Here is a 27,305-nt window from a genome sequence, read left to right on the forward strand (position 1 = left end):
GCCCCCACCGGGAAGGGCATCCTAGTATCGAGTAGCATGGGGTCGAATAGGACAGATTGGAGTCAGGATGCCCCTGGATGGTTGAGTTTGGCCAAGAGCGTCTCAGTCTACATTCTGTGCCATCGGCGCTTGGTCCCGCCCCTGCACACTAAATATGTTTGGCATGCACAATTCACAGGCCACAAACCAAATTGTCTCATGTAGATGTATTAATTACAGTGGTATAAGGAAAGAGCTGCTTAGCCTTTTCTCTGGGGTTTGCACTGGTGACCGACCGCCTGTCTTTGACATGGATTTCTGCAAAGGGGAAGAAGATAAAAACCAATCTTTATGAAAACAAAGACACGTGGGTATAAGAGCATAGTTCCGCCAGTTAAATAGGGACAACCATCATATGTATTTGAAAGGAAAGCTCTCCGAAATATATGTTGTAAAACCCCCAAACTAAAGGGGATCACAAATATGAATGCTCTACATCAGGCTTCTCCAACGAGTAGTTCGTGAGCTACTGGTAGCTCTCCAGCCACCTCTGAGTAGCTCTCTTATGTGCAGCCCAACCTTCTAGTTTGATGCTTTTGCATGGATGAAATAACACATGTATACCAAAACTGAAAAGGGTGTATTGAAGGTGAAATAGCCGATGTTTGGAGAAACATGGTTGAACTTCCAAAGTATATTTAAACATGAAATTTGAATGATAAATCATGTAGCGCAGATGAGGCTTTATTACCCGTATTATTACCTTAGTGCCATTGCAGTTAGGACTGGTATGCATTACCCATGTAGAGGCAGTCCAGATTGATAACCCTCTTTTGCACTACTGCTGGCACCCCTGCCTAATGCACTGATGTGAACACGGCTTACAATCTTACACGAGGTGGCCACTAATGTAATATTATATTATGTGTTGACTATAGAATACAAATAATAGTAGTAGCTCAACATGCTTTTCATTGAATATAAGTAGCTCTTATTACAGAAAAGGTTGGAGACCCCTGCTCTACATAATATGGCCCCGTACTTCCCTCCGGGAGGAGTGATGATATCTACTCACAGCACACGGTCTCTAGTAGAACATGACGGACAGACTGGCAAGGATACAGCGTCGTATCGTGTACAGTCTTGCGTCATGTAAGTAGGATGAAGGTGGCATCTATGCGTGGTATTTTACTATGTGTCCTCGCTTTCCCAAGCCCTGCAGTCCCTGCGTCTCCCTCCGGTTCGCTCGCGCTCTGTTCCTAGCATCTTCAGCCATCTTAGTGCAATTGCCTCTTGCCCCATCTGCTACCCTTGGCTGCACCTACACTGACAGGGGGTGAGACCGCGCGCAGCATAGACCTTGGCGCAGGTGGCACCTCCCAAATATTACCCACGAGAAGCAGTGAATAGGAAGCGGGCGCGCATACGCGCGAGGGCTGTGAGTGCGCGCGCGCGGCCGGCAAGCAGAGACGCGAAGGCAGCATCAGCTACCCTGGGCTGGCAGAAGAAGGAGGCGCCGCCCGAGAACGGTACCTGGGTACCGACATTTCACCAGGAACGGCAGTTGGTTCGGAACTGTGACGATGCCGCTGCATCGCAGGCTTAGGATCTGTTAGTGAGACGCACTCCCTGAAGAGGGGTCTCTGCGCGACTTGGAGGATTTCGCATGCTGGCCCGGGAGCCAGGGGGATCGGCGCGCTCGGGTAAGTGCACAATGAGATGGGGCCGAGATCACCGCCTGGTGGGGGTGGCAGGCTGTCGCATATGCCAAGGGCTGGCCAAGTGTCAGAATACTGTAATTTGGTTAATGAAGACCCTTCTATCCATCGCGATCTCAAGTACACTGAGCTCACCTCGAGGATGGCCCTGACGTGCGACTCTATTGCAAGCAATTGGAAACTGCGATTCGTGTCTCAGCTGCATGCCAATTTTCAGCGCAGTATCTTGGAAGCCGCCATCCTTGATGTGCAGACACTGGTCGGTTATGGAAGGTAGTGATCATTACTTGAAACCTCTGGTGTGGGATGCCCTGCCACCAAGGTTCACAGAATCAGATCATCCAACATACCCGCTGGTTATGGCGCCTATTTCATCATGCCGGGTTCCGCACTATCCTTTCCTACATACACTTGCAAACCAGTCTCGATCAATGTCCCTTTTCCCAATGAGCACTTACGTGCACGTCCCCGCAATCCCACCCCCACCTTGATGCACTACACACACGCCCTCAGTGCAATATTTGGCTAATCTATTATTGATGTCCGGGGAGGGAAGCCGCTCTGTGCTGCTCGCTTCCGTTTTCCTTCCTGTATGTAGTCTGTGGGCAATGCCTTCGCATCGATTGCTCCTCTGGATCAAATTCAGTGGCGCGGGGGAGGGAGGGGGGTTGGGCATAGTCTCCGTCGTAGCTCTTTGGGGCTGGCAACAGCGGAATGCCAGGTATTTCTTTGTGGCTTCAGGAAGGGGCGACAGACAGGTTACAGTGTACCCGAACCGTAATGGATGGACAGGCTGTGCCATTTCACGGTCACGTGCTTTCAACCGGTTGTACACAGTTCCTGCGTGTGTTCCGAATCTGCGTACAACATACGTGTGTGCACTGGGCACAGTATCGGAGCATGCACGGCGGATACTGTCTTCCAACACGTGTGTTACTGTAAACAAATATGTGTAAAATACAAGCGTGTACTTGCACAATACCTTTCCCGGGTGGGCGGTCTATTTGTAGAATAATTATTACCGCTCTGTAATCATTATCTCTGGGCATAATTTGTGTGGGCACACGATGCCTGTTTGTGCTATATCTCCGGCCTTGCAGGTTCAGCCCCACAAAGCCAGCAGTGTGAGGTCGACTGGGCACTTGTCCGAGCGCCCCAGTGTGGTTGGTTTGACCAGCACTGGGCGTGGCATAGAAAGAGGGGAGTCTTATTCACTCACTCTATTTCGCTGATCTCTTCGGCCAACATCGGAAGGGCGCCTGCGGACTTAAGCTCACTTCAGAGTACAGTGCCTTGAATTATTGATTGCCTAAGTTGAGGAAGTGAGTCCAAAGTGAGGTCTGCCTTTGCCCTGATGTGAGCCACGCTGAGATCCATTTACTGACTCCTGTAACTCTTACCTGGGAGGAATTATCAAACAGGATCAATCGATGTGTTTTATTGTTCAACAGATAACTGCATTTCGCTACTACAGAGCTAAGAAGGCACCTTAAGACATTGGTGTTGTTAGACCGTCGTCTGAGCACTTATATAACTGGTATATGTATGTGTCGAAATGATAGTACCTCTCTCTTTACGTTGTTACGTTTAGCAGTGGCGCCTAGGTCCCACGGAGCAGCTGCTGAAGGGCCGGCATCGATTTGTTTCAAGCTCTGTCTTGGCCCAAGCCTTGACTGTAACACGCGGCAGATGATAAGTACTCGCACGCTGCCATTAGAGGCGGCCTGTCTGCAGCAGCCGACCATTGACTACTGTAGGAGCAGATGATTTTAAAATCGCTTCTTGACGGACAGGAGTGCCAACACCACAGCAGGTGAAGAAGTATCGATCGGGGTGGCGAAGTCTGCGCCTGACATGGGTTACTGCAGAATGCCGCGCTGTCGTCGAGGCTGGCGGGCTCCCGTAGGCTGCTCTTTTTGTGTTAAGGAAAGAAGCGGCGCTGCCCGTGGTGACACCGTATACCCTGGAGTGTAAACGCCCGAAGACGATGCTGCGAGGGAGCATCCTTCAATGAATGGGGGAGGAGGTATAGGGCGGCTGGATGGAGGCCATTTTCCACGGGCTCGGCGGCACACAGCAGACAGGCACATTCTCCACCGGCTCTTGTTTGAATGCTCTTGGATTACCCCTTATGTGGCAGCTTCGTCAACTGCAGCCTGTGAAAAACAAACTGCCTGTTTCTTTCTTAGTGTAGAACCGTTTTAAAACAATCCGACAGCCTAATTTACAGCATACGATGGAAACAGTCTACTTGCCCTTGGTGTGCACACACATGGGTAGAAAACTGACAACTCAATTCAGACCTGCATGGATGTCAAGATGGTTGATACATAGGGTGTCTGTTGAGGGTATGGACACACTTGAGAGAAAGAATGTGACCCATGCCCAACATAAGCAGAAGGTCTATCATAATATGAGGATAAGTGTTTGTGTCAAACCTATTGTGGTAGGAGATTATATGTGCATAAAGAAATGCTCCTATGTCAGAAAAGGTGACGCAGAGTCCTCCAAGCCTGTGGTTGTTGACAAAGTATGTGGCACTGTTTGTGGTGAGGATCGCCATTGGTAGAATCTTGCTAATGCTTTTTTTTTATATAATCTTTTATTAGTTACTCTGAATAACAAACAAAGATCATGCCATAATGTTTTCATTTTGATGTACAGTACATATACAATTCACACAATGGTGAATTTGTCCTATTCAATATAGGCAAACATTGTAATTTCCTCTCATTAGCAGAACCCCTGAGCAGAGCTCATAGCCTCTGGATGCTCCAGTAGGTATGCCATTAGCGAGCCCCAGATATGTTTTGGCCACAATGTAAACCGGCAGCTCCTCTTCAAATGTCTTCAGGGTGTCTCTGCAGGACACCATGTCAAGTAGCCATTGTCTGTGTAAGCGGTTTGATTTCCTCTCCCAGTGCATGGCCACTCTCCTTTTGGCTAACAGCAATGCGACGGCTACAAATTTACGCTGTGGAGGGTCTATAATTTTTAGCATTCCCAACAAACATACCCATGCCGAACACTCCACATAACACATCGCCATGGAACGTAAATCGCAAATCACTTTTTCCCCAGAATTCTTGCACCAGACCACAACTCCATGCTAGATGTAGAAAATCCGCATCTGGAACCCTACATCGTCTACGAGTGTCCTCCCGCAGTCCGTATCTGCATAAGTTCCTATTGGGAGTCAGCATCTCTCTCAGAGCACAGCAGAACTCCCATTCTTCTTTTGTCAGGGCACTTCTAGCACTTGGTTCCATTGCTCATGTGCCATCTTGTTCTGGGCTTTTTCTGTTTCCATTGCCCTGTACAGTCTTGTAACCGTGTGTCTGGTTGTGGGGTTAATGATCAGCATCTGCAGGGTGGTAAGCGTTGGCGGCATCCCTGGGAATGGTGGACATAGTGGAATCTTGCTAAAGTTGTCAAAGTTTAACCCAAGCAGAATAATTCATATGGTAACTCTGAACATGGTATCAATTTTGAAAAAACGTCTGAACAGATGCAGTGTACAATTTGGTTCTCAACTGGTGGGGAGGAGTGTACGATAACTTGGACTTCCAGTGAGGTACAGATGACTCTCTTGCACACTTATAGGTATCAAAGCGCAAACTCTGTGTTAGATCCATATTATTTTCTGTTCTAATTCTCTCTTTATATACCTTATAATACCTTGTTTCCAATAGGGTATTCGTTTTTTAATTTGACTTTGCTTTCCTGTGTTATGTGTTATTCATAATTGTTACATATTTCGCTTCAGTCAAGTTTCTGTGTATGGACTATGGTCTCCACATTGAGAGTAATTATACTGTGCATACATATACTTTCATTTTGCTTAAAATTACTTTGGAAAACTGTTAAAACATGTTTTATCCCTTACTGGGTCATTGGGAAATCGCAAGAAAAATGTTCTGTTGTGAAAGAAAAGAAACCATGTAGTATTATAGACTCCACACCGCCAAGCGTCACCTTTAGTAGAATGCTGGTGTGGAGCCAAAGTTCTATAGAATGTTCAGAGTGAGGAGTTTTGACAGTTGAAGGGCAGAGGCTAGCTGTGCCTGCGTGGCCAGCAACTCGGAGTGGTTTCTGTCATCTTAAGTTCAATAAAGCTGCTAAGTCAAGCCTCAAGCTTGCACTGCACAAGACCACACACATATCATCACTGATGACATCTTAAATTATATCATGAATGGCAGCACTAATGAAATCCCAAATGGCATAATTATTTATATCATTGATGGGGCCAAATATGACATCATCAATGACAACATTGATGACATCAATGAATGTATGTGTGTAAGGATTGATGCAGAGCATGTGTACAATAGCCAAGCACAAATGATTTAGCAACACTCTTGAGACCTTTTTACAAAGGCAAATTTGAACACCACTCTGTCCAGTTACTACACTGCAGAAGGGTTGCTCATGAAGAATATAGTGCTTGTATCGTATGTGCTGGGCACTAATAGACTATTTGAGACCTCATAGTGTGATTGAGGAATGTACTATTTTCATAATATGTACCATGCACAAATATACTGTGTGTGCACAAGAAGTGAGTGGATTGTCAAAATAATTAGGACCTGTTTTTAATTAGATAGGTTCTATGCTTCACAGAAGGTCTGATTACTTGTCTCATAAATAATGTGATTAAAAGAAATTTAAAGGGGGAACGCACGAGCAAGATGGTGGTGGAGCATAACTAATTGCCTCCACTGGTAAAAAACACACAAGTTATTCAAGGGTGAGAAGTCAGAGAGAGGAATGGAAAGCATAGTACAGTCGAGTCAAGTCAAGGAAAGCTTTATTCGACCGCATTTTTGACAATCAGAAAAGCATGAGACATTCAACAAAATACAGAAAATACCTAATATTACACATATAAAAAATAACAAGGAGTAACATTCCATATAAAAGTTAAAAGCAGCAGTGATAAGAATCGATCTAAAAAACAATGAATGCCCCATCAGTCGTAATTCATCTCAATTATAGATCATCATATCAAACTTTTTCCTAAAGTGCAGTGCTTTCTTCAGGAAGCTTGCTAAGCGCCAAGCTACGTGATCATTCTCCAAGAACTGGAGTTTGATCAAGGCCGGGCGACATTGCCTTAGAACCTGTTGTTTTAAAACTGGAAGAATCCACGCTTTCCTTAATGCACTATAAAGTTTGCAAAATAAGACTAGGTGTATTGTGGACTGCTCTGCCTGATTGTCACAGGGACAGGGTTGCAGTGTCCGTGACCAATAATTCATATTTGGAAAAGTCACTAATCTATGAACAATACCCAGCCTAAACTAAGTTAAAAGCCGCCTATCAAAACTGCCTGGTACAAATGTTAAATATGGTTCAATGTCAAACTAGGTTAAAATTAACTGATGTTGTTTTACAGTAGACTTTAAAAACTCTTCTGACATTCTTATTATACCCAGGTGCTGAAGACCAACCTTTCTTAATTTCTTTCTGGGGATTTCTTGCAATGTGTTTGGGTCGGTAAAATATTCTGCGTGCCCTAGGTCATTCATAAAATTGCGCACAGACCTAACCCAAGGAATTTTTAAAACCCCCTCTAATTTAAGGCAATCTTGTAGTATCTTCCTATTTAACTTGGTTTGCTCCTTTAACCATATTCTATGCCATAACAGGATGGGTTCAAGTTTTATAAGTTCCAAAATAAACGGGAGACCCAGCTCGTCATGGCAAGCAAATGAAGAGGTGCTACCTGGGACTGATAAAAGGTATTTTAAAAATGAATTTTCCACTACTTGGATCACCTGGGCATCAACAAAACCCCACACTCCTGCCCCGTACATTGCCGATGTAATACATTTGGCTTTAAAAATCTTTATAAGCTCTGCTGGGCGTTTCCTGCCTAGCTTCTTAGAGAAGGAGATAAGGGCAGCCGTTGTCTTTGCAAACGCCAGCTTATTTGTTGATATTGCTTGAGACCATGATTCATTTTGATTAAACATGATACCAAGCTAAGAGAAGCTCATGGTTGTAGCTAACTTCTTCCCGTCCACATACATAGCCCTTAACCTTTTTCTTTTCCCACCGCAATTCATGATGCAAGTCTTTGACTTATTAATTGAGAGGCCTAGATTATTCGTAAAGTCTGTAAAACTGTCTAGGGCCCTCTGTAGGCCTATTTGTGTTCTGGACATCAGTACTGCGTCATCCGCATAAAGGAGAGCAGGTATGGATCGGCCACCTACTAAGGGGAAATCCTGATTATTATCAAGGAGTGCTTGTTCCAACCCATTATTATACAGATTAAAAAGAAAGGGGGCCAGTACGCAACCTTGTCTGACCCCCCTTCTAATGGGGATGGAGGCTGTGCGCTCACCCCCTATGCCGAAGCGCATGCTAGCTGAGGCACCGCTATACAAATGCCGAAGAAAAAGAATAATATGGGGATCCACCCCTACAGCCTCTAGTATCTCCCACAATCTATCGTGTCTCACGGAGTCGAAGCCCGCTGTGAGGTCCACAAATGCCAAAAACAGGGTGCCCTTCTTTACTCTAACATATTCCCCCACAAGTAAAGCAAGGTTCACACCCTGCTCTATTGTTCCCAATCCCTCACAAAAGCCATACTGTATATCTGATAGCACCTGTCTATCTTCTGCCCACGATTGATGGCGCTCCAGTATGACTCGGCCGGCTACGCTTACCAAGGAGTCCATGCTGCGTGTAAATTTGCCTAAAATTTCCAGTGGCCTGAATGAAACAGAGGCACTGACAACCAATTGTTCCGTTGGATTTAATCCTGTAAATATTTTTAGTTCACATTTGGAAACATTTTCAATTAGCAATACATATTCATTACAAAAACATGGAAACACTTAACTCGACAATATGAACATTTGAAAAATTAGACACCACTATACTCATTAATACACTCACCCATGAGAACAGCATTCATACTACTCATACATACTCACTCACCAACGTACAACATGAGACATCAATACTCAATAAATAAATCTTTACAAAAAGGCCATCGAAACACAACTGTGCATCATAATGAGGCTTAATGCTATATTTTCCGCAAGATTGGCCGTAGAAAAAAAGGTCTACGCGTTTCGAATCCCTTTGTTGACGGGGATTCTCATCAGGACCAACACTTGACTTAATCTAAGGAAGGGGGAGCTCTACCCAAGCCGAGTGTGTAGGACGGTGTCGAATCGACTGAAGGCACTTCTTTCTGGAGTTGGAAGAATCACGAGTGTCGCGAGTATTAACAGGTGCTCAGGGCTATCTCCAAAGGAGAGAGGGAGGGAGGATTTAATCTTCTGCCCGGTCGTCTGCTCTCCAGAGCAGGGACTAGCACAGCGTGAACTCAGCCGGCCGTTTTGGAAAATGTTCCGCAAATGACGAAGAAGTGCCTTCAGTCGATTCGACACCGTCCTACACACTCGGCTTGGGTAGAGCTCCCCCTTCCTTAGATTAAGTCAAGTGTTGGTCCTGATGAGAATCCCCGTCAACAAAGGGATTCGAAACGCGTAGACCTTTTTTTCTACGGCCAATCTTGCGGAAAATATAGCATTAAGCCTCATTATGATGCACAGTTGTGTTTCGATGGCCTTTTTGTAAAGATTTATTTATTGAGTATTGTTGTCTCATGTTGTACGTTGGTGAGTGAGTATGTATGAGTAGTATGAATGCTGTTCTCATGGGTGAGTGTATTAATGAGTATAGTGGTGTCTAATTTTTCAAATGTTCATATTGTCGAGTTAAGTGTTTCCATGTTTTTGTAATGAATATGTATTACTAATTGAAAATGTTTCCAAATGTGAACTAAAAATATTTACAGGATTAAATCCAACGGAACAATTGGTTGTCAGTGCCTCTGTTTCATTCAGGCCACTGGAAATTTTAGGCAAATTTACACGCAGCATTGGCTTGTCTTTCGGTTTTTCTATCATAATTGGTTTGGCCTTGCTGCCATATGAGCCAGAACCCCTTATCGGTTTTCTACCAAGGAGTCCAGCAGCGAAATGGGGCGGTAACATCCGGGGTCATTACGGTCCCCCTTTTTAAATATTGGCACTATAATAGATCCCCCCCCAGGTCTTTGGCATTACTTCCATGCAGCTGGCATTAAACCTGGGTTACTATAGGCCCCCAAAGATCAATGTTTGTCTTGAATAGGTTCACGGGTACTCTGTCGGGACCCGGAGCTTTGCCTCCCTTGCTTGCTGCCATTGCTTTCCCCACCTCCTCCAGTGTAAAATTCAGGACCACGTTATCCAACTTGTCTCTTGGGATAACAGTGTGAGTTACGTTAGTAGGCTCCTGCTCAGCGTAAATCTTGGAATAGTGACTAACCCAGGATTCCTCAGGAATAGCACATTTTATAGAGGGGCCCCCCCACTGGTTGTAAGAAAGGAGTTTTCACTGCCTGCCAAAAGGCAGCTCTATCATTCTGTAATACCGCACTGTAGAGGGCTTCCCATGCTTCCTTTCTCAGGGCGCCTTTTCGCTCGTTGATAGCCCGCCTATAATCCAATCTTGCCTTCTTAATATTGTCGGGAAGTCTGGGCTGCCTATGTATCTCATTTTTAAGGTTGGTATAAGCTCACATACATTGATTATCAAACCACCCCAGGCTCTTAACTTTTTTCCGATGTTGGACAAATAGTAACTCCCTTACCCAGCTGATAATGTCTGGAACGGTGATAATATGCTGTTTGGTGGCGCTACCTCACTCAAACAAGTGTCGATAGAGGTTTGGTTTTAAAGTTAGTTACTAGTTGTTTCATAACTGCTTCAGGATCGACCATAGACCACCGTAAGGAGTAACCGTTTAGTTTATCCAATTTTACCGTTCCTACATCTAATGTGGGATTCACTGTCCTTTGTCGCCTATGTAATGGCAAACTAATCCGCAGGCAAAGGGGAAAGTGGTCACTCATGGGGTTATCCCCTACTTTGAAGGAATGTATGATTACGTGAAGCAAAGGCTAAATTCTATAGTCGATGATAAGCCTCTCCCGTTAAATGTAGGGGGCATGGAAGTTGGATTAGACAATAGGTCGTTCACAAAGCCCAGCTCATTAGTAACCATCAGGCTATTAAGCAATTCCCCCAACATTGTATGACAAAAGTGAATGTGGCATATGCCTTCTTCATCGCTAAAACCACAGATTCTGTTGTCCTTATTCAAGCAAGGTAGGCAGTTAAAATCCCCCACCAGGAGTATCATGATATCTTTTACGCTATCAATGCTGGCCACAATAAGGTCACTAGCAATATTTTTCACAATGTAGCCAAACTCAGCTGGTGGGATGTTATTATAGAAATTATTCAAAATAATACAATGGGTCAGACTTGTATATAACTTGATCAGTTGGTAATATGAGTCCATTTTGACTGTTTACTGCAGAAATATGAAAAGTTTTAAATCCATTAATATGAATTGGATCCATCATCCACGTTTCCTGAAAACAAAGTATATCGTAATCTAAAATCAAGTCACACCACATTTGATTATTCACCTTGTTGTTCAACCCTGCATTTGGGGCTTGCACACTTCAGGTAATGTGTCTATTCTCTTAGAACTATGTGCTCCCTCGGACAATTCCATCTCTAATGTAATAGGCGATGGATTAGGCACTAGTTCCTCCAAATCTAGGATACTACCTTTGAGGGGAGTTGCGTCGCCACTGGATCTAAATGGGCCTTCATCCTGAGTTGGGTAACTGCTTCGTAGAGCCAGTCAATCGATATCCTCTAAGGAGTTAAAGATATTGTAACGATTGTTAACTGGAATAGCATACCCAATTTGCCTCGACCCAATTGATCTATCTTCCTCTGGTATGTACTGTAAGGATCTATCAGGTTGATAGAAAAATCCCAGGGGTAAGATGCTTATCCTCATTTTGCTGGCTGACCAGTCACCCACCTTCCCTAGTATGGTTCGAACCAGGGCTGGGGTCCTGAAAGTTAAGACTACACAATCTCCATCTAGTGTCTTTTTAGAGTTACCTACCCAACCTATCCGGCGAGCTATTTTGAACTCTGCGAATAGTGGGTTTGTAATTGCTGTTCTGGCACCTAGTAGATGCAAAGACTTATTCCTAAGAGTTGACCAGTGCTCCATCTCCCCCGGTAACAGGGGGGAACATTTGCCAGTATAACCATGTATGGTGTTGCTTTGGGAGGGAGGTGCAAATTACCATGGCCTGCCAAGTTACTCCTCGTTGGATTCTGTTGTCTTAATCACTTACGGACTGAGCTCCCTGTTTATTATGGCCCCTATCGAAAGGGAACTCTTTTTGTATATTTGGCGACCGCTCGCTGCCTCAATTCAAACCCTGTACAGGCTGTGGTTGATTATCGGTGGGCAGTGATTTTCTAGAGGGGAGTGACCCAGCTGGTGCATTGGTTTTATGGGGGGGATCTTGTTGATGCTGCCGGAGCACAGCCCCATTCCCTGGGTTTCTTATCTCCTCGTGATTTAGACCCACAGATGTACTTGTTAAATGGCCCTTTGAATTGCATTGACAGGTCACTTGGGGACTTGGGGAAGACCACCCACCCATTTTTCAAGTTTTACTAGACTCGTCTCCAGAGTGGATAACTTGAGCATTAGTGTGTTCAAAAGGGCAGATACTACTGTTTCCAACTTCTTTCGGAACTCCGTATGATCATTTTCCTGGTCTAAAATAGGGGCTAATTGAGCAGTATCAATGGATGTCATAGGAAGTCCTGTGCAAACCTCCCTCTCCATAGCCTTATATATGTGTCCCATGGCCTTTGAAGAGGGAAGATTTTTCTTAATAGACTACTGGGCCTTTGTTTTCTTAGATGGCTGTTCTGAGTTTGCCCCATGACTGATTTTAACTTTCTGACCTCTGGTGACTACATTCAATCTCATGGCGCTATCAGTTACTTCAACGCAGTCAACATTCTCAGTGTCAGATGACGAAATGTGCTGATCTCTCGGTAAGGGAGAATTATGGGCAGAGCTGATGTTTTCAGAGGGAACATTTAATGCTCACACGGCAAGGGGGACAACCAGGTTCTTAAAGAGAGTCTTCGCTCCGTAAGGGCAATCTCATTAATTGCATCTAGTATCCCCACCACACCCTGCCCTGTGCGCTTACTCATAGTTTCCTCACCCACCAGATGGTCAGTACAATACAGTAGGATACAATCTGATACGTTCTTCGGAGTATGGGCTGAGGATATAAATAAAAAACAATAACAGTCAAAGTTCAGGCCCAGTACCTTAAAGACTCAAATCCGGCGAGTGTCCTTTGGGCGCCACCAATCCTCTGGATCTTAATAACCTGGCCCAGCCTGGCCTCCTTCGGCCTCTGACACTCTGACGGGACCTCCTTAATTGCGCCTCCAGGCGCAATTGGTGACAGAGCGGCGAGCACGCCGCTAATGCTGCTGGGGGTGTAGTCCTCGCAGCCCCGGGTGGAGAAAAACTGGTTCCGGCGTGGGCAGCTGTAAGGCGCATCTCCAGGCACTCACGGGCTCTCTGACAGGAAGGAAAAAATAAACAGTACAAATGAGCTCCTCCACTTCTGACGGCAAGGAGCACAGTCCCTAGCAGATATTCATCAATTGCTTCATGTTTTTGTTAGCTGTTCCTGAAAATTCCTCACCAATTGTTTTAGCATCTTTTCACATATTTGGAGGAAGTCCAGTGTCTACCTCATCTTCTGGAATGTGCCCACAAGGGTTTTGAGACCAGTAGTGCTTTATTTCCTTTAACAATGAATATTCTACCACTAATGGCGATAAGGTAATTGGTGAATGTCCTGTACCACTGCTTCATTTGCAAGATTGGCTCCCTGGATTAGGTATAAAGGCTTGTGGTCGCATTACGCTTTGCATGTTATCAATGTTCTGTGTGTATCCTTCAGACTTATTGTGTCGAAATACGATTACTGTGCCTGAAAGTACAAACTCTTCATGGCAAAAGTGAATGTTAATTGTATCACTGTATAACTTACCATCGGTAAATGCAAATTGTGTTTTCCAATAACATACCGTTATCTGAAGCAAATCAACGCATTGGTAAAAATGATCTTTCACTTATTGCAACCAAAGGTTTTTATCATACTTGTTAGACAATCAAAAATTACAAACTATGGTAGAAATGCTATCTGCACTTTTTTCTGACTCTGCCACCACTAAGTAATTAACTCAGCCTAAGCTCAGTACATTTCCCTTTGGTAAGTATTTTGAATACTGCTGCTTCGGCATCAGGCTGACCACTGTAGAAGAAAAGACAAATATACAGTGGAATGAGAATGTACAATTATAAACATCTCTTAATGTGGCAACCATGAGCTATGATGATTATACATTGCATATATTGCAGGGGTGTATAGTTAGTGGGGTTCACGTGCAAACAGCCAGGACCCTAAGTAGCTAAGCAAATGTTAATGTTAAGAATGATTTGTAAAGCGCACGTACACCGGGTGGTTTCATGGCGCTGTGGTAGGCTCTGTCCATTACCTGTGGAGACGTCAATTGTAGGCTTGTGCAAATATCAATCAAAATTAGGGGGATGAGAAGGATTGGGCTAGGTTCACCCTCCTGTGTGATCAGAGTACAGCAAAAAGAATCCGTAGATGACGGATCAAAAGAACCTAGCCAAGGAAAACGGGGGATTCACCAATTGGGTGAAAAACCACCTCTACTGGTAGAAAAGAAAAATGTATTTTCTTGAGTCCCCTCACTCACCCAGGGTTTCCCCTAGGTGACATGCTTCATCATTGGGGCCATCCCAAACATCTACTGCTTGGGGCGTGCTGCGACTTCCGGATTTACGTAGGGGCACTTACTTTGTGAGGATATGTGTAGTGCAGTGTAGGGGGAGTGGTGTAAGTGATGTTTAAAAATTACATAACTAGTGAACTAATGTTTTATTCCTGCTCCTAGTTGGTAAGGATAAAAAGGGGTTAATAAAAGGGAAAAGTAACTGTTATGTAATTACAATCCTTAGTATTATGTCGACATGTTTCAAGGTTTCCCCTAAACCTCTTCTCCAGGACACAAAGGGACCAGCCCTTTGTGTACCACTCAGTGCAGGACCTATAATAAAGTGAAATATAAATTATGAATGCACACCTATTGTGTGAGCATTGGGAAAAAAATATACATACGGTTGATTCTGAACACGTATTTATTTTGTAGCAAAAATACGCCTCATGCTCTGTCTGGGTGGAGGGGCCTGTAGAAACCTGTGCTCAGCAACCCTCCGTCATTACGACCTATACATTCCCAAGGCGGACTGCATTGTGCAAATAGCCAGGTTTTGAGGGACCTCCTGAACTTCAGACGATCAGTGCAAGACTGGATCTCAAGGGGGAAGGAGTTCCACAGTCTAGGGGCAAGGGTTGCAAATCTGCAGCCTCCCTGACGTTTCCGCTTGAACGCGGGGGTGGAAACGAGCGCAAGGTGGGCTGAGCACAGATTGCGAGAGGGAGTGTGCCTGAATATCAGGTTGTTTATAAATTTGGGATTTTGACCATGCAAGGATTTAAAGATCAGGCAACCTTTTTTAAATGCCCAGCGTTGAGGGATGCAGGACAGCCTGTCAGGTGGTTAAACCCCAATGGTCCACCAAACTTCAAGAGGCAATTGTAGAAAGAGACAGGTCCTGCTAATTGTAACTCAGTTCTTGGAATAAATGTCCTAATTTCCCGACATCATGTGCAAAAATCCATGTTTTATTTCCAACCAAGTGATTGGGGTGATATAGTTAAAGTAACAGCTGACACGTGTTTCGCCGGTGTGGCTATCAAGCCAAGGGCTTTTTCAAGGCTGATCGTATATCATTATTAATGTGTCATAATGATAGCCCAGTGTACATAGATACATAAAAGATTGGTGGGACAAATGTGTATGGAGACAAAGTACAGGAAATTAAAAGGACAGAAACGGAAAAGGGAAAAGAAGTAGAGAAAACTGAGAAAAGAAAGGGAAAAGAAAAATGCACAGGTATAAATAATCATCACATGTTCGGTCATATTTTGAACAACAGCAAATATCTTACCAGATATGTACATCTTAGAATTTCTGTGATGCTTTTATGCCAGTAAACAACAACAAATAATTTTCATGGGACTGATAGTGACAAATTCAGACACAATAAGTTATTCTCATGGTGCTACAATCCGATATTTTTGGGTTGTTATGATGCCTCATAAATATGAACATACAGTCAGTGATGGATTACGGATAAGGTACAATTAGGCAAAAAACTGCTCCGCTTCTCAGGAGCGCGAGGCTATGTGTGGTCCCATTAAAAACATTTCCAAAAACACCTATGTGAAAAAATGATTCTTGATCTATACACAAAGAAGACCAGGTGATTAAAGAGATATGTGCATAATCAAAAGGTCACTCACCCAGTGGGGTAACGTAAGTCCCCGCAGCCCCCGCAGTGGGGCCGTGAGCTCCTAGTCACATGGGGGCCCCCCTGGGTGGTAGTAAAAATGCACTAGAGGCCCAGGGTATTTCTTTCTGTGAACATTACATACACAGAATCACTTCACCTTAGTATACGAGGTGAAGCGATTACACGTGTCATGTTTGAAGAAATAAGTAATAACCTTTTTTGAATTTTGACAACTGCCGGGTGGATGCCCCTGGCATCCACTTATGGGCTGGTCTTCGGTCAAAATGCAAAAAGGCTTATTTCTTTCTTTAAGCATGCCATGTGGTATCGCCTTGATTTATGTCCTAAATTGAAGTGATACCGCGTGCCATGTTTAAAGAAAGAAATACCTTTTTTTGCATTTCAAGGACTGTTCTGTTTGATAATATCTGTGTAGCTTCCACCAAGAGGTCCTCAAAATTCAAAAAGTGTATTTCTTTCTATAGTGCTCTAGTCTCTATGAAGCTGCATTCCTAGGAAGGGTCTTGCTGAGGCCATGTAGGTGAGAAGAGAATGTTACAGAATTAAATTACTTCCTTGTTCTTTTCTAAGCCATTTGAATTTTACTTCAAGACATGCTACCTGTGTACTTGCATTTCTCATTTCTGTGTCTCAGAGTATCCCGGCTGAAGCTTTGGTGGTGACTATAGTTCTTTTAAGTGAAGTGAGCCTTGGTTGTCAATGCTTCAACATAATTTCAGAGTGTACACATGGGCAGGGGTCAGGAGGACAATTAATAAATGCTGGTGAATGTTATTTGCTGAAAGTTGAGGTCAATGGATTTTGCTGTTTGTTTACCCCCAATGAGGCTAACAATGTTTTCTCTCTACCTTGTGGTGAAGACCAATTGACAGCAAACTGTTGGGTTTATATTTTCTACTTTTCAGATAGTAAAAACGTATTGCCCTCCAAGATCCATGCAATGTGCAGTCGGGGTTATAACTAAATCCAGGCTTAAGTTTTTTCACTATCCCTTGAGTAAAAAGCCACATGAACCTGCATCAAGTGAGTGGTGGCAGGCCAGAGTAACTTTTATTAATGAGACCATGTTGTGAGATGTGTTAAATAGCCAGACAGATGGCTCAGTGAGCTACACTGCTTTTGTGACTCTCGAGATTGAGCCCTACCAAAATCAGCAGCAACCTCTCAAACTTCTGAAGTCTATGAATTGAATACAATTGGCTTGGATACTATCACCTGTTAAATAAAAAAACAAATTATTCTGAAAGTGATCTCCCTTAAAGCTAGTCGATGTGGAGCAGTTCAGAATGTATGTCTGGCATGTCAGTATTTATTTGTATGCAAGAGGGATAAGATACAGGAAAGTTAATTTCTGGGGCCTACTGAAGACACTTACAAGGTTGTTAATATCAACCTACAATAATGTTGCGTAAATTATAGAAACCTACCACTGTATTGTAATGTAATTATATATTTGCTGTTCAAATCTCTACCCATATTTATGCTAGGACATAAACATAAGTGGAATCATGAATAGTAAATATATTTATATATATATAAATATATATGCGCGCTCAGTCCCAGTCACATCACAAACTCGGGAAAGCACTCACGGGACACTTCTGCAGTTCTTAGGTCATTTATTGCATAGCGAGCATGGAAAACATGACGCGTTTCGGCTATGCCTTAGTCTGATGTTTTACAAATTTCGCGCCAAAGAAACGGCATATTTCAATGAAACGTTACGTGGATCACATGACATCACAGTTCATAGACATCAAAGAAGGACAATCACATTAAAAGAATCACTGTTGTTAATTCATCGCCATTTTGGAATGTCAAAACAATTAGATAATATTGCTTATTTCGCCGTATATCGGCATTAAAAACAATCCCAGATTCGAAGTAAGATTAAAAACTTCACACATATCGCCATATATGGGCATGTGGTGTCCCTCAGAAATGACAAAAATAAAGCCGTGTATCGGCAGACCGATGTCACATAATAAATGTCTAGCAACATGAGGGTCATTTAAATCACTTGATACGTTAGATAACCGTAAGTATGTTGCAATAACATCCTATCACTTGCCTTATGTCCGACATTCAAGTGTATTTTAAGAAAATCATGCCATGTATTGGCTAAGACCTCAACATTGTTGCTGGCATCAAAAAAATTTAAGATGATCCACATTTATAATAACATCATTTAAAAAGATTCTTTCACACAATGTCCAAAAGCTAACGTGTATAGCCAATCCCACAAATTCAATCACAGATTACCTTATGATCACACCATGTCACGAATTATATTTTCCAATTACCTGTCTAACCTCTAGTGTATGGATTTTTGCTACTCTTTAATCCCCAAGATGAACTGACAGTTCCTCCCCTATGTTCATCCCCAAAGGATTCTTAGTTCCTAGATCGATGATATATCGTGACTCAAGCCTGCGAAGTTGTTTAATCCTGTCCCCTCCTCTGACATTTGCTGGAACCTGATCTAAAACATAATAGCGTAACAATTCCCTATTGCTATTATGCTTCTCAGCAAAATGCCTTGCCACGGGGTAGGTGACATCGTTCTTGGCTATTGCTCGCATATGTTCTAAAATGCGAATCTTAGCACAATGAATCGTGCTGCCCACGTAGCGTAACCCACATGGGCATTCCAGGCAATAGACTACATAGTTGGTATTGCAGGTAAGGAACTTTTTGATGGGCCGGGGGCTCTTTAGACCTGTGACCCTATAGGTCAATGTTCTCTTGCTGCCAACGCAAGCTTTACACTTAGCACAAGGGAAGAAACCTCTAAGATCCCTTAGGGTTCCCATCACCTTGGGTCTGGTAGATAGGTGACTGGAGAGTGAGTAGAGAGAGAGTAGTAGAGAGTAAGTAGTAGAGAGTAGTAGAGTGTGTAGTAGAGAGTAGTAGAGTGAGTAGTAGAGTGTGAGTAGTAGAGAGTAGTAGAGTAAGTAGTAGAGAGTAGTGGAGAGTGAGTAGTAGAGAGTAGTAGAGAGTGAGTAGTAGATAGTAGTAGAGTGAGTAGTAGAGTAGTAGAGAGTGAGATGTAGAGAGTGAATAGTAGACAGTAGTAGAGAGTGAGTAGGAGAGAGCGAGTAGTAGAGAGTGAATAGTAGAGAGTGAGTAGTAGAGAGTGAGTAAAAGAGAGTAGTGGAGTGAGTAGTAGAGAGTGAGTAGTAGAGAGAGAGTAGTAGAGAGTAAGTAGTAGAGAGTAGTAGAGTGTGTAGTAGAGAGTAGTAGAGTGAGTAGTAGAGTGTGAGTAGTAGAGAGTAGTAGAGTAAGTAGTAGAGAGTAGTAGAGAGTGAGTAGTAGAGAGTAGTAGAGAGTGAGTAGTAGATAGTAGTAGAGTGAGTAGTAGAGTAGTAGAGAGTGAGATGTAGAGAGTGAATAGTAGAGAGTAGTAGAGAGTGAGTAGTAGAGAGTAGCAGAGAGTGAGTAGTAGAGAGTGAATAGTAGAGTAGTAGAGAGTGAGTGGTAGAGAGTAGTAGAGAGTGAGTAGTAGAGAGTAGTAAAGAGTGAGTAATAGAGAGAGAGTAGTAGGGAGTGAGTAGTAGAGGAGTAGAGAGTAGTAGAGAGAGTAGCAGAGAGTGAATAGTAGAGAGTAGTATAGCGTGAGTAGTAGAGAGTGAGTAGTAGAGAGTAGTAGAGTGAGTAGTAGAGAGTAGTAGAGAGAGTAGTAGATAGTGAGTAGTAGAGAGTAGTAGAGAGTGAGTAGTAGAGAGTAGAAGAGAGTGAGAAGTAGAGAGAGTAGTAGAGAGTAGTAGAGAGTGAGTAGTAGAGAGTAGTTGAGAGCAAGTAGTGGAGAGTGAGTAGTAGAGAGTGAGTAGTAGACAGTAGTAGAGAGTGAGTAGTAGATAGTGAGCAGTAGAGAGTAGTAGAGAGTGAGTAGTAGAGTAGTACAGAGTGAGTGGTAGAGAGTACTAGAGAGTAGTAGAGTGAGTAGTAGAGAATAGTAGAGAGAGTAGTAGAGAGTAGTAGAGAGCGGGTAGTGGAGAGTGAGTAGTGGAGTAGTAGAGAGTAGTAGAGAGAGTAGCAGAGTGAGTAGTAGAGAGTAGTAGAGTGAGTAGTAGAGAGTGAGTAGTAGAGAGTAGTAGAGAGTGAGTAGTAGAGTGAGTAGTAGAGAGAGTAGTAGAGAGTAGTAGAGAGTGAGTAGTAGAGTTAATAGTAGAGTGAATAGTAGAGAGTGAGTAGTAGAGAGTAGTAGTAGAGAGAGTAGTAGAGAGTAGTAGAGAGTGAGTATTAGAGAGTGAGTAGTAGAGAGAGAGTAGTAGAGAGTAGTAGAGAGTAGTAGAGAGAGAATAGAGAGTAGTAGAGTAGTAGAGAGTGAGTAGTAGATAGCAGAGAGTGTAGTAGAGAGTAGTAGAGTAGTAGAGAGTGAGTAGTAGAGAGAGTAGTAGAGAGTAATATAGAGTGAGTAGTAGAGTTGAGTAGTAGACAGTAGTAGAGAGTGAGTAGTAGAGAGCAAGTAGTAGAGTGTGTAGTAGAGAGTGAGTAGTAGAGAGTAGTAGAGAGTGAGTATTAGGGAGAGTAGTTGATAGTGAGAAGTAGAGAGAGTAGTAGAGAGTGAGTAATAGAGTGAGTAGTAGAGAGTAGTTAGCGAGTAGTAGAGAGTGAGTAGTAGAGATTGAGTAGTAGAGAGTAGTAGAGAGTGAGTAGTAGAGAGTGAGTAGTAGAGAGTGAGCAGTAGAGAGTAGTAGAGAGTGAGTAGTAGAGAGTGAGTAGTAGTAGTAGAGAGTGAGTAGTAGAGTGAGTAGTAGAGAGTATTAGAGAGTGAGTAGTAGAGAGAGTAGTAGAGAGTGAGTGGTAGAGAGTAGTAGAGAGTGAGTAGTAGAGAGTAGTAGAGTAGTAGAGAGTGAGTAGTAGAGAGAGTAGTAGACAGTAGTAGAGAGTGAGTAGTAGAGAGTAGGAGAGAGCGAGTAGTAGAGAGTGAATAGTAGAGAGTGAGTAGTAGAGTGAGTAGAAGAGAGTAGAAGAGGGAGTAGTAGAGAGTGAGTAGTAGAGAGAGAGTAGTAGAGAGTAAGTAGTAGAGAGTAGTAGAGTGTGTAGTAGAGAGTAGTAGAGTGAGTAGTAGAGTGTGAGTAGTAGAGAGTAGTAGAGTAGTAGAGAGTAGTAGAGTGAGTAGTAGAGTGTGAGTAGTAGAGAGTAGTAAAGTAGTAGAGAGTAGTAGAGTAAGTAGTAGAGAGTAGTAGAGAGTGAGTAGTAGAGAGTAGTAGCGAGTGAGTAGTAGAGAGTGAGTAGTAGAGAGTGAGTAGTAGATAGTAGTAGAGTGAGTAGTAGAGTAGTAGAGAGTGAGATGTAGAGAGTGAATAGTAGAGAGTAGTAGAGAGTGAGTAGTACAGAGTAGCAGAGAGTGAGTAGTAGAGAGTGAGTAGTAGAGAGTAGTAGAGAGTGAGTAGTAGAGAGTAGTAGAGAGTGAGTAGTAGAGAGAGAGTAGTAGGGAGTGAGTAGTAGAGGAGTAGAGAGTAGTAGAGAGAGTAGCAGAGAGTGAGTAGTAGAGAGTAGTATAGCGTGAGTAGTAGAGAGTGAGTAGTAGAGAGTAGCAGAGAGAGTAGTAGAGTGAGTAGTAGAGAGTAGTAGAGAGTGAGTAGTAGAGAGAGTAGTAGATAGTGAGTAGTAGAGAGTAGTAGAGAGTGAGTAGTAGAGAGAGTAGAAGAGAGTGAGAAGTAGAGAGAGTAGTAGAGAGTAGTAGAGAGTGAGTAGTAGAGAGTAGTTGAGAGCAAGTAGTGGAGAGTGAGTAGTAGAGAGTGAGTAGTAGACAGTAGTAGAGAGTGAGTAGTAGATAGTGAGCAGTAGAGAGTAGTAGAGAGTGAGTAGTAGAGTAGTACAGAGTGAGTGGTAGAGAGTACTAGAGAGTAGTAGAGTGAGTAGTAGAGAATAGTAGAGAGAGTAGTAGAGAGTAGTAGAGAGCGGGTAGTGGAGAGTGAGTAGTGGAGAGTGAGTAGTGGAGAGTGAGTAGTAGAGAGTGAGTAGTTGAAAGTGAGTAGAAGAGAGTAGTAGAGTGAGTAGTAGAGAGTGAGTAGTAGAGAGTGAGTTGTAGAGAGCAATAGAGTGAGTAGTAGAGAGAGAGAGGTAGAGAGTGAGTAGTAGAGTAGTAGAGAGTAGTAGAGTAAGTAGTAGAGAGTAGTAGAGAGTGAGTAGTAGAGAGTAGTAGAGAGTGAGTAGTAGAGAGTAGTAGAGAGAGTAGTAGAGTGAGTAGTAGAGAGATAGTAGTAGAGAGTGAGTAGTAGAGGGTAGTAGAGTAAGTAGTAGAGAGTAGTAGAGAGTGAGTAGTAGAGAGTGAGTAGTAGAGAGTGAGTAGTAGAGAGTAGTAGAGTGAGTAGTAGAGAGTGAGTAGTAGAGAGTAGTAGAGAGTAGTAGAGAGTGAGTAGTAGAGAGTAGTAGAGTGAGTAGTAGAGAGTGAATAGAGAGTAGTAGAGAGTGAGTAGTAGATAGTAGAGAGAGTAGTAGAGAGTAGTAGAGTAGTAGAGAGTGAGTAGTAGAGAGAGTAGTAGAGAGTAATATAGAGTGAGTAGTAGAGTTGAGTAGTAGACAGTAGTAGAGAGTGAGTAGTAGAGAGCAAGTAGTAGAGTGTGTAGTAGAGAGTGAGTAGTAGAGAGTAGTAGAGAGTGAGTATTAGGGAGAGTAGTTGATAGTGAGAAGTAGAGAGAGTAGTAGAGAGTGAGTAATAGAGTGAGTAGTAGAGAGTAGTTAGCGAGTAGTAGAGAGTGAGTAGTAGAGATTGAGTAGTAGAGAGTAGTAGAGAGTGAGTAGTAGAGAGTGAGCAGTAGAGAGTAGTAGAGAGTGAGTAGTAGAGAGTGAGTAGTAGAGTGAGTAGTAGAGAGTATTAGAGGGTGAGTAGTAGAGAGAGTAGTAGAGAGTGAGTGGTAGAGAGTAGTAGAGAGTGAGTAGTAGAGAGTAGTAGAGCATAGTAGAGTAGTAGAGAGTGAGTAGTAGAGAGAGTAGTAGACAGTAGTAGAGACTGAGTAGTAGAGAGTAGGAGAGAGCGAGTAGTAGAGAGTGAATAGTAGAGAGTGAGTAGTAGAGAGTGAGTAAAAGAGAGTAGTGGAGTGAGTAGTAGAGAGTGAGTAGTAGAGAGAGAGTAGTAGAGAGTAAGTAGTAGAGAGTAGTAGAGTGTGTAGTAGAGAGTAGTAGAGTGAGTAGTAGAGTGTGAGTAGTAGAGAGTAGTAGAGTAGTAGAGAGTAGTAGAGAAAGTAGTAGAGAGTAGTAGAGAGTGAGTAGTAGAGAGTAGTAGAGAGTGAGTAGTAGAGAGTGAGTAGTAGATAGTAGTAGAGTGAGTAGTAGAGTAGTAGAGAGTGAGATGTAGAGAGTGAATAGTAGAGAGTAGTAGAGAGTGAGTAGTAGAGAGTAGCAGAGAGTGAGTAGTAGAGAGTGAATAGTAGAGTAGTAGAGAGTGAGTAGTAGAGAGTAGTAGAGAGTGAGTAGTAGAGAGTAGTAAAGAGTGAGTAAAAGAGAGAGAGTAGTAGGGAGTGAGTAGTAGAGGAGTAGAGAGTAGTAGAGAGAGTAGCAGAGAGTGAATAGTAGAGAGTAGTATAGCGTGAGTAGTAGAGAGTGAGTAGTAGAGAGTAGCAGAGAGAGTAGTAGAGTGAGTAGTAGAGAGTAGTAGAGAGTGAGTAGTAGAAAGAGTAGTAGATAGTGAGTAGTAGAGAGTAGTAGAGAGTGAGTAGTAGAGAGAGTAGAAGAGAGTGAGAAGTAGAGAGAGTAGTAGAGAGTAGTAGAGAGTGAGTAGTAGAGAGTAGTTGAGAGCAAGTAGTGGAGAGTGAGTAGTAGAGAGTGAGTAGTAGACAGTAGTAGAGAGTGAGTAGTAGATAGTGAGCAGTAGAGAGTAGTAGAGAGTGAGTAGTAGAGTAGTACAGAGTGAGTGGTAGAGAGTACTAGAGAGTAGTAGAGTGAGTAGTAGAGAATAGTAGAGAGAGTAGTAGAGAGTAGTAGAGAGCGGGTAGTGGAGAGTGAGTAGTGGAGTAGTAGAGAGAGTAGCAGAGTGAATAGTAGAGAGTAGTAGAGAGTGAGTAGTAGAGAGTAGTAGAGTGAGTAGTAGAGAGAGTAGTAGAGAGTAGTAGAGAGTGAGTAGTAGAGTGAATAGTAGAGTGAATAGTAGAGAGTGAGTAGTAGAGTCAGTAGTAGAGAGTCGTAGAGTAGTAGAGAGTGAGTAGTAGAGAGTGAGTAGTAGAGAGAGAGTAGTAGAGAGTAGTACAGAGTAGTAGAGAGTAGTAGAGAGAGAATAGAGAGTAGTAGAGTAGTAGAGAGTGAGTAGTAGATAGCAGAGAGTGTAGTAGAGAGTAGTAGAGTAGTAGAGAGTGAGTAGTAGAGAGTGAGTAGTAGAGAGTAATATAGAGTGAGTAGTAGAGTTGAGTAGTAGACAGTAGTAGAGAGTGAGTAGTAGAGAGCAAGTAGTAGAGTGTGTAGTAGAGAGTGAGTAGTAGAGAGTAGTAGAGAGTGAGTATTAGGGAGAGTAGTTGATAGTGAGAAGTAGAGAGAGTAGTAGAGAGTGAGTAATAGTGAGTAGTAGAGAGTAGTTAGCGAGTAGTAGAGAGTGAGTAGTAGAGAGTAGTAGAGAGTGAGTAGTAGAGAGTGAGTAGTAGAGAGTGAGCAGTAGAGAGTAGTAGAGAGTGAGTAGTAGAGAGTGAGTAGTAGTAGTAGAGAGTGAGTAGTAGAGAGTATTAGAGAGTGAGTAGTAGAGAGAGTAGTAGAGAGTGAGTGGTAGAGAGTAGTAGAGAGTGAGTAGTAGAGAGTAGTAGAGAGTAGTAGAGTAGTAGAGAGTGAGTAGTAGAGAGAGTAGTAGACAGTAGTAGAGAGTGAGTAGTAGAGAGTAGGAGAGAGCGAGTAGTAGAGAGTGAATAGTAGAGAGTGAGTAGTAGAGAGTGAGTAGAAGAGAGTAGTAGAGTTAGTAGTAGAGAGTGAGTAGTAGAGATAGAGTAGTAGAGAGTAAGTAGTAGAGAGTAGTAGAGTGTGTAGTAGAGAGTAGTAGAGTGAGTAGTAGAGTGTGAGTAGTAGAGAGTAGTAGAGTAGTAGAGAGTAGTAGAGTAAGTAGTAGAGAGTAGTAGAGAGTGAGTAGTAGAGAGTAGTAGCGAGTGAGTAGTAGAGAGTGAGTAGTAGAGAGTGAGTAGTAGATAGTAGTAGAGTGAGTAGTAGAGTAGTAGAGAGTGAGATGTAGAGAGTGAATAGTAGAGAGTAGTAGAGAGTGAGTAGTAGAGAGTAGCAGAGAGTGAGTAGTAGAGAGTGAATAGTAGAGTAGTAGAGAGTGAGTAGTAGAGAGTAGTAGAGAGTGAGTAGTAGAGAGTAGTAAAGAGTGAGTAATAGAGAGAGAGTAGTAGGGAGTGAGTAGTAGAGGAGTAGAGAGTAGTAGAGAGAGTAGCAGAGAGTGAGTAGTAGAGAGTAGTATAGCGTGAGTAGTAGAGAGTGAGTAGTAGAGAGTAGCAGAGAGAGTAGTAGAGTGAGTAGTAGAGAGTAGTAGAGAGTGAGTAGTAGAGAGAGTAGTAGATAGTGAGTAGTAGAGAGTAGTAGAGAGTGAGTAGTAGAGAGAGTAGAAGAGAGTGAGAAGTAGAGAGAGTAGTAGAGAGTAGTAGAGAGTGAGTAGTAGAGAGTAGTTGAGAGCAAGTAGTGGAGAGTGAGTAGTAGAGAGTGAGTAGTAGACAGTAGTAGAGAGTGAGTAGTAGATAGTGAGCAGTAGAGAGTAGTAGAGAGTGAGTAGTAGAGTAGTACAGAGTGAGTGGTAGAGAGTACTAGTGAGTAGTAGAGAATAGTAGAGAGAGTAGTAGAGAGTAGTAGAGAGCGGGTAGTGGAGAGTGAGTAGTGGAGAGTGAGTAGTAGAGAGTGAGTAGTTGAAAGTGAGTAGAAGAGAGTAGTAGAGTGAGTAGTAGAGAGTGAGTTGTAGAGAGCAATAGAGTGAGTAGTAGAGAGAGAGAGGTAGAGAGTGAGTAGTAGAGTAGTAGAGAGTAGTAGAGTAAGTAGTAGAGAGTAGTAGAGAGTGAGTAGTAGAGAGTTGTAGAGAGTGAGTAGTAGAGAGTAGTAGAGAGTGAGTAGTAGAGAGTAGTAGAGAGTAGTAGAGTGAGTAGTAGAGAGATAGTAGTAGAGAGTGAGTAGTAGAGGGTAGTAGAGTAAGTAGTAGAGAGTAGTAGAGAGTGAGTAGTAGAGAGTGAGTAGTAGAGAGTAGTAGAGTGAGTAGTAGAGAGAGAGTAGTAGAGAGTAGTAGAGAGTAGTAGAGAGTGAGTAGTAGAGAGTAGTAGAGTGAGTAGTAGAGAGTAGTAGAGAGTGAATAGTAGAGAGTGAGTAGTTGAGAGTGAGTAGAAGAGAGTAGTAGAGTGAGTAGTAGAGAGAGTAGTAGATAGTAGTAGAGAGTGAGTAGTAGAGAGTGAGTAGTAGAGAGTAATAGAGTGAGTAGTAGAGAGAGAGTAGTAGAGAGTGAGTAGTAGAGTAGTAGAGTGAGTAGTAGAGAGTAGTAGAAAGTGAGTAGTAGAGAGTATTAGAGGGTGAATAGTAGAGAGTAGTAGAGAGGGAGTAGTAGAGAGTAGTATAGAGAGAGTAGTAGAGAGTGAGTAGTAGAGAGTAGTCAGTCAGTGTCAGTCAGTCAGTGTCAGTCAGTCAGTCAGTGCCAGTCAATCAGTGTCAGTGTTAGTCAATCAGTGTCAGTCATTGTCAGTGTCGGTGAATCAGTGTCAATCTGTCAGTGTCATTCAGTCAGTGTCTGCTGACCTGGTTCTCTCCCTCTAAAGCAGCTCTGCTAACCTGGTTTCTCTGGCTCTAGAGCAGCTCTGCTGACCTGGTTCTCTGACTCTAGAGCAGCTCTGCTGACCTGGTTCTCTGACTCTAGAGCAGCTCTGCTGACCTAGTTCTTAGGCTACAGAGCAGCTCTGCTGATCTGGTTCTCTGGCTCTACAACAGCTCTGCTGACCGCAGCTCTGCTGACCTGGTTGTATGGCTCTAAAGCAGTTCTGCTGACATGGTTCTCTGGCTCTAGAGAATCTCTGCTGACCTGGTTCTCTCCCTCTAAAGCAGCTCTGCTGACCTGGTTCTCTGGCTCTAGAGCAGCTCTGCTGACCTGGTTCTTAGGCTCTAGAGCAGCTCTGCTGACCTGGTTCTCTGGCTCTAAAGCAGCTCTGCTGACCTGGTTCTATGGCTCTAAAGTAGCTCTGCTGACCTGGTTCTCTGGCTCTAAAGCAGCTCTGCTGGCCTGGTTCTCTGGCTCTAAAGCAGCTCTGCTGACCTGGTTCTCT

The 27,305-nt window shown here is 43.2% G+C and overlaps 1 protein-coding gene across 10 annotated transcripts in view; it reads left to right on the plus strand.

Moving 5' to 3' along the window:
- The first annotated feature begins 1,456 nt into the window (after window positions 1–1,456).
- CTNND2 (catenin delta 2) overlaps window positions 1,457–27,305 on the plus strand; it is a 3,222,299-nt gene continuing 3,196,450 nt past the window's right edge. For 6 of the 10 annotated variants that reach the window (XM_085606754.1, XM_085606755.1, XM_085606763.1 and 3 more), the window contains exon 1: window positions 1,457–1,682. In XM_085606754.1, coding sequence (XP_085462880.1) covers window positions 1,646–1,682 — 37 coding nt within the window. In that variant the 5' untranslated portion in view covers window positions 1,457–1,645. The remainder of the gene's footprint in view (window positions 1,683–27,305) is intronic. The other 4 variants (XM_085606756.1, XM_085606761.1, XM_085606760.1 and 1 more) reach the window with 2 other exon arrangements.

This window comes from Triturus cristatus, chromosome 5_2 (genome assembly GCF_964204655.1).
Source record: "Triturus cristatus chromosome 5_2, aTriCri1.1, whole genome shotgun sequence".
NCBI classification, from domain to species: domain Eukaryota; kingdom Metazoa; phylum Chordata; class Amphibia; order Caudata; family Salamandridae; genus Triturus; species Triturus cristatus.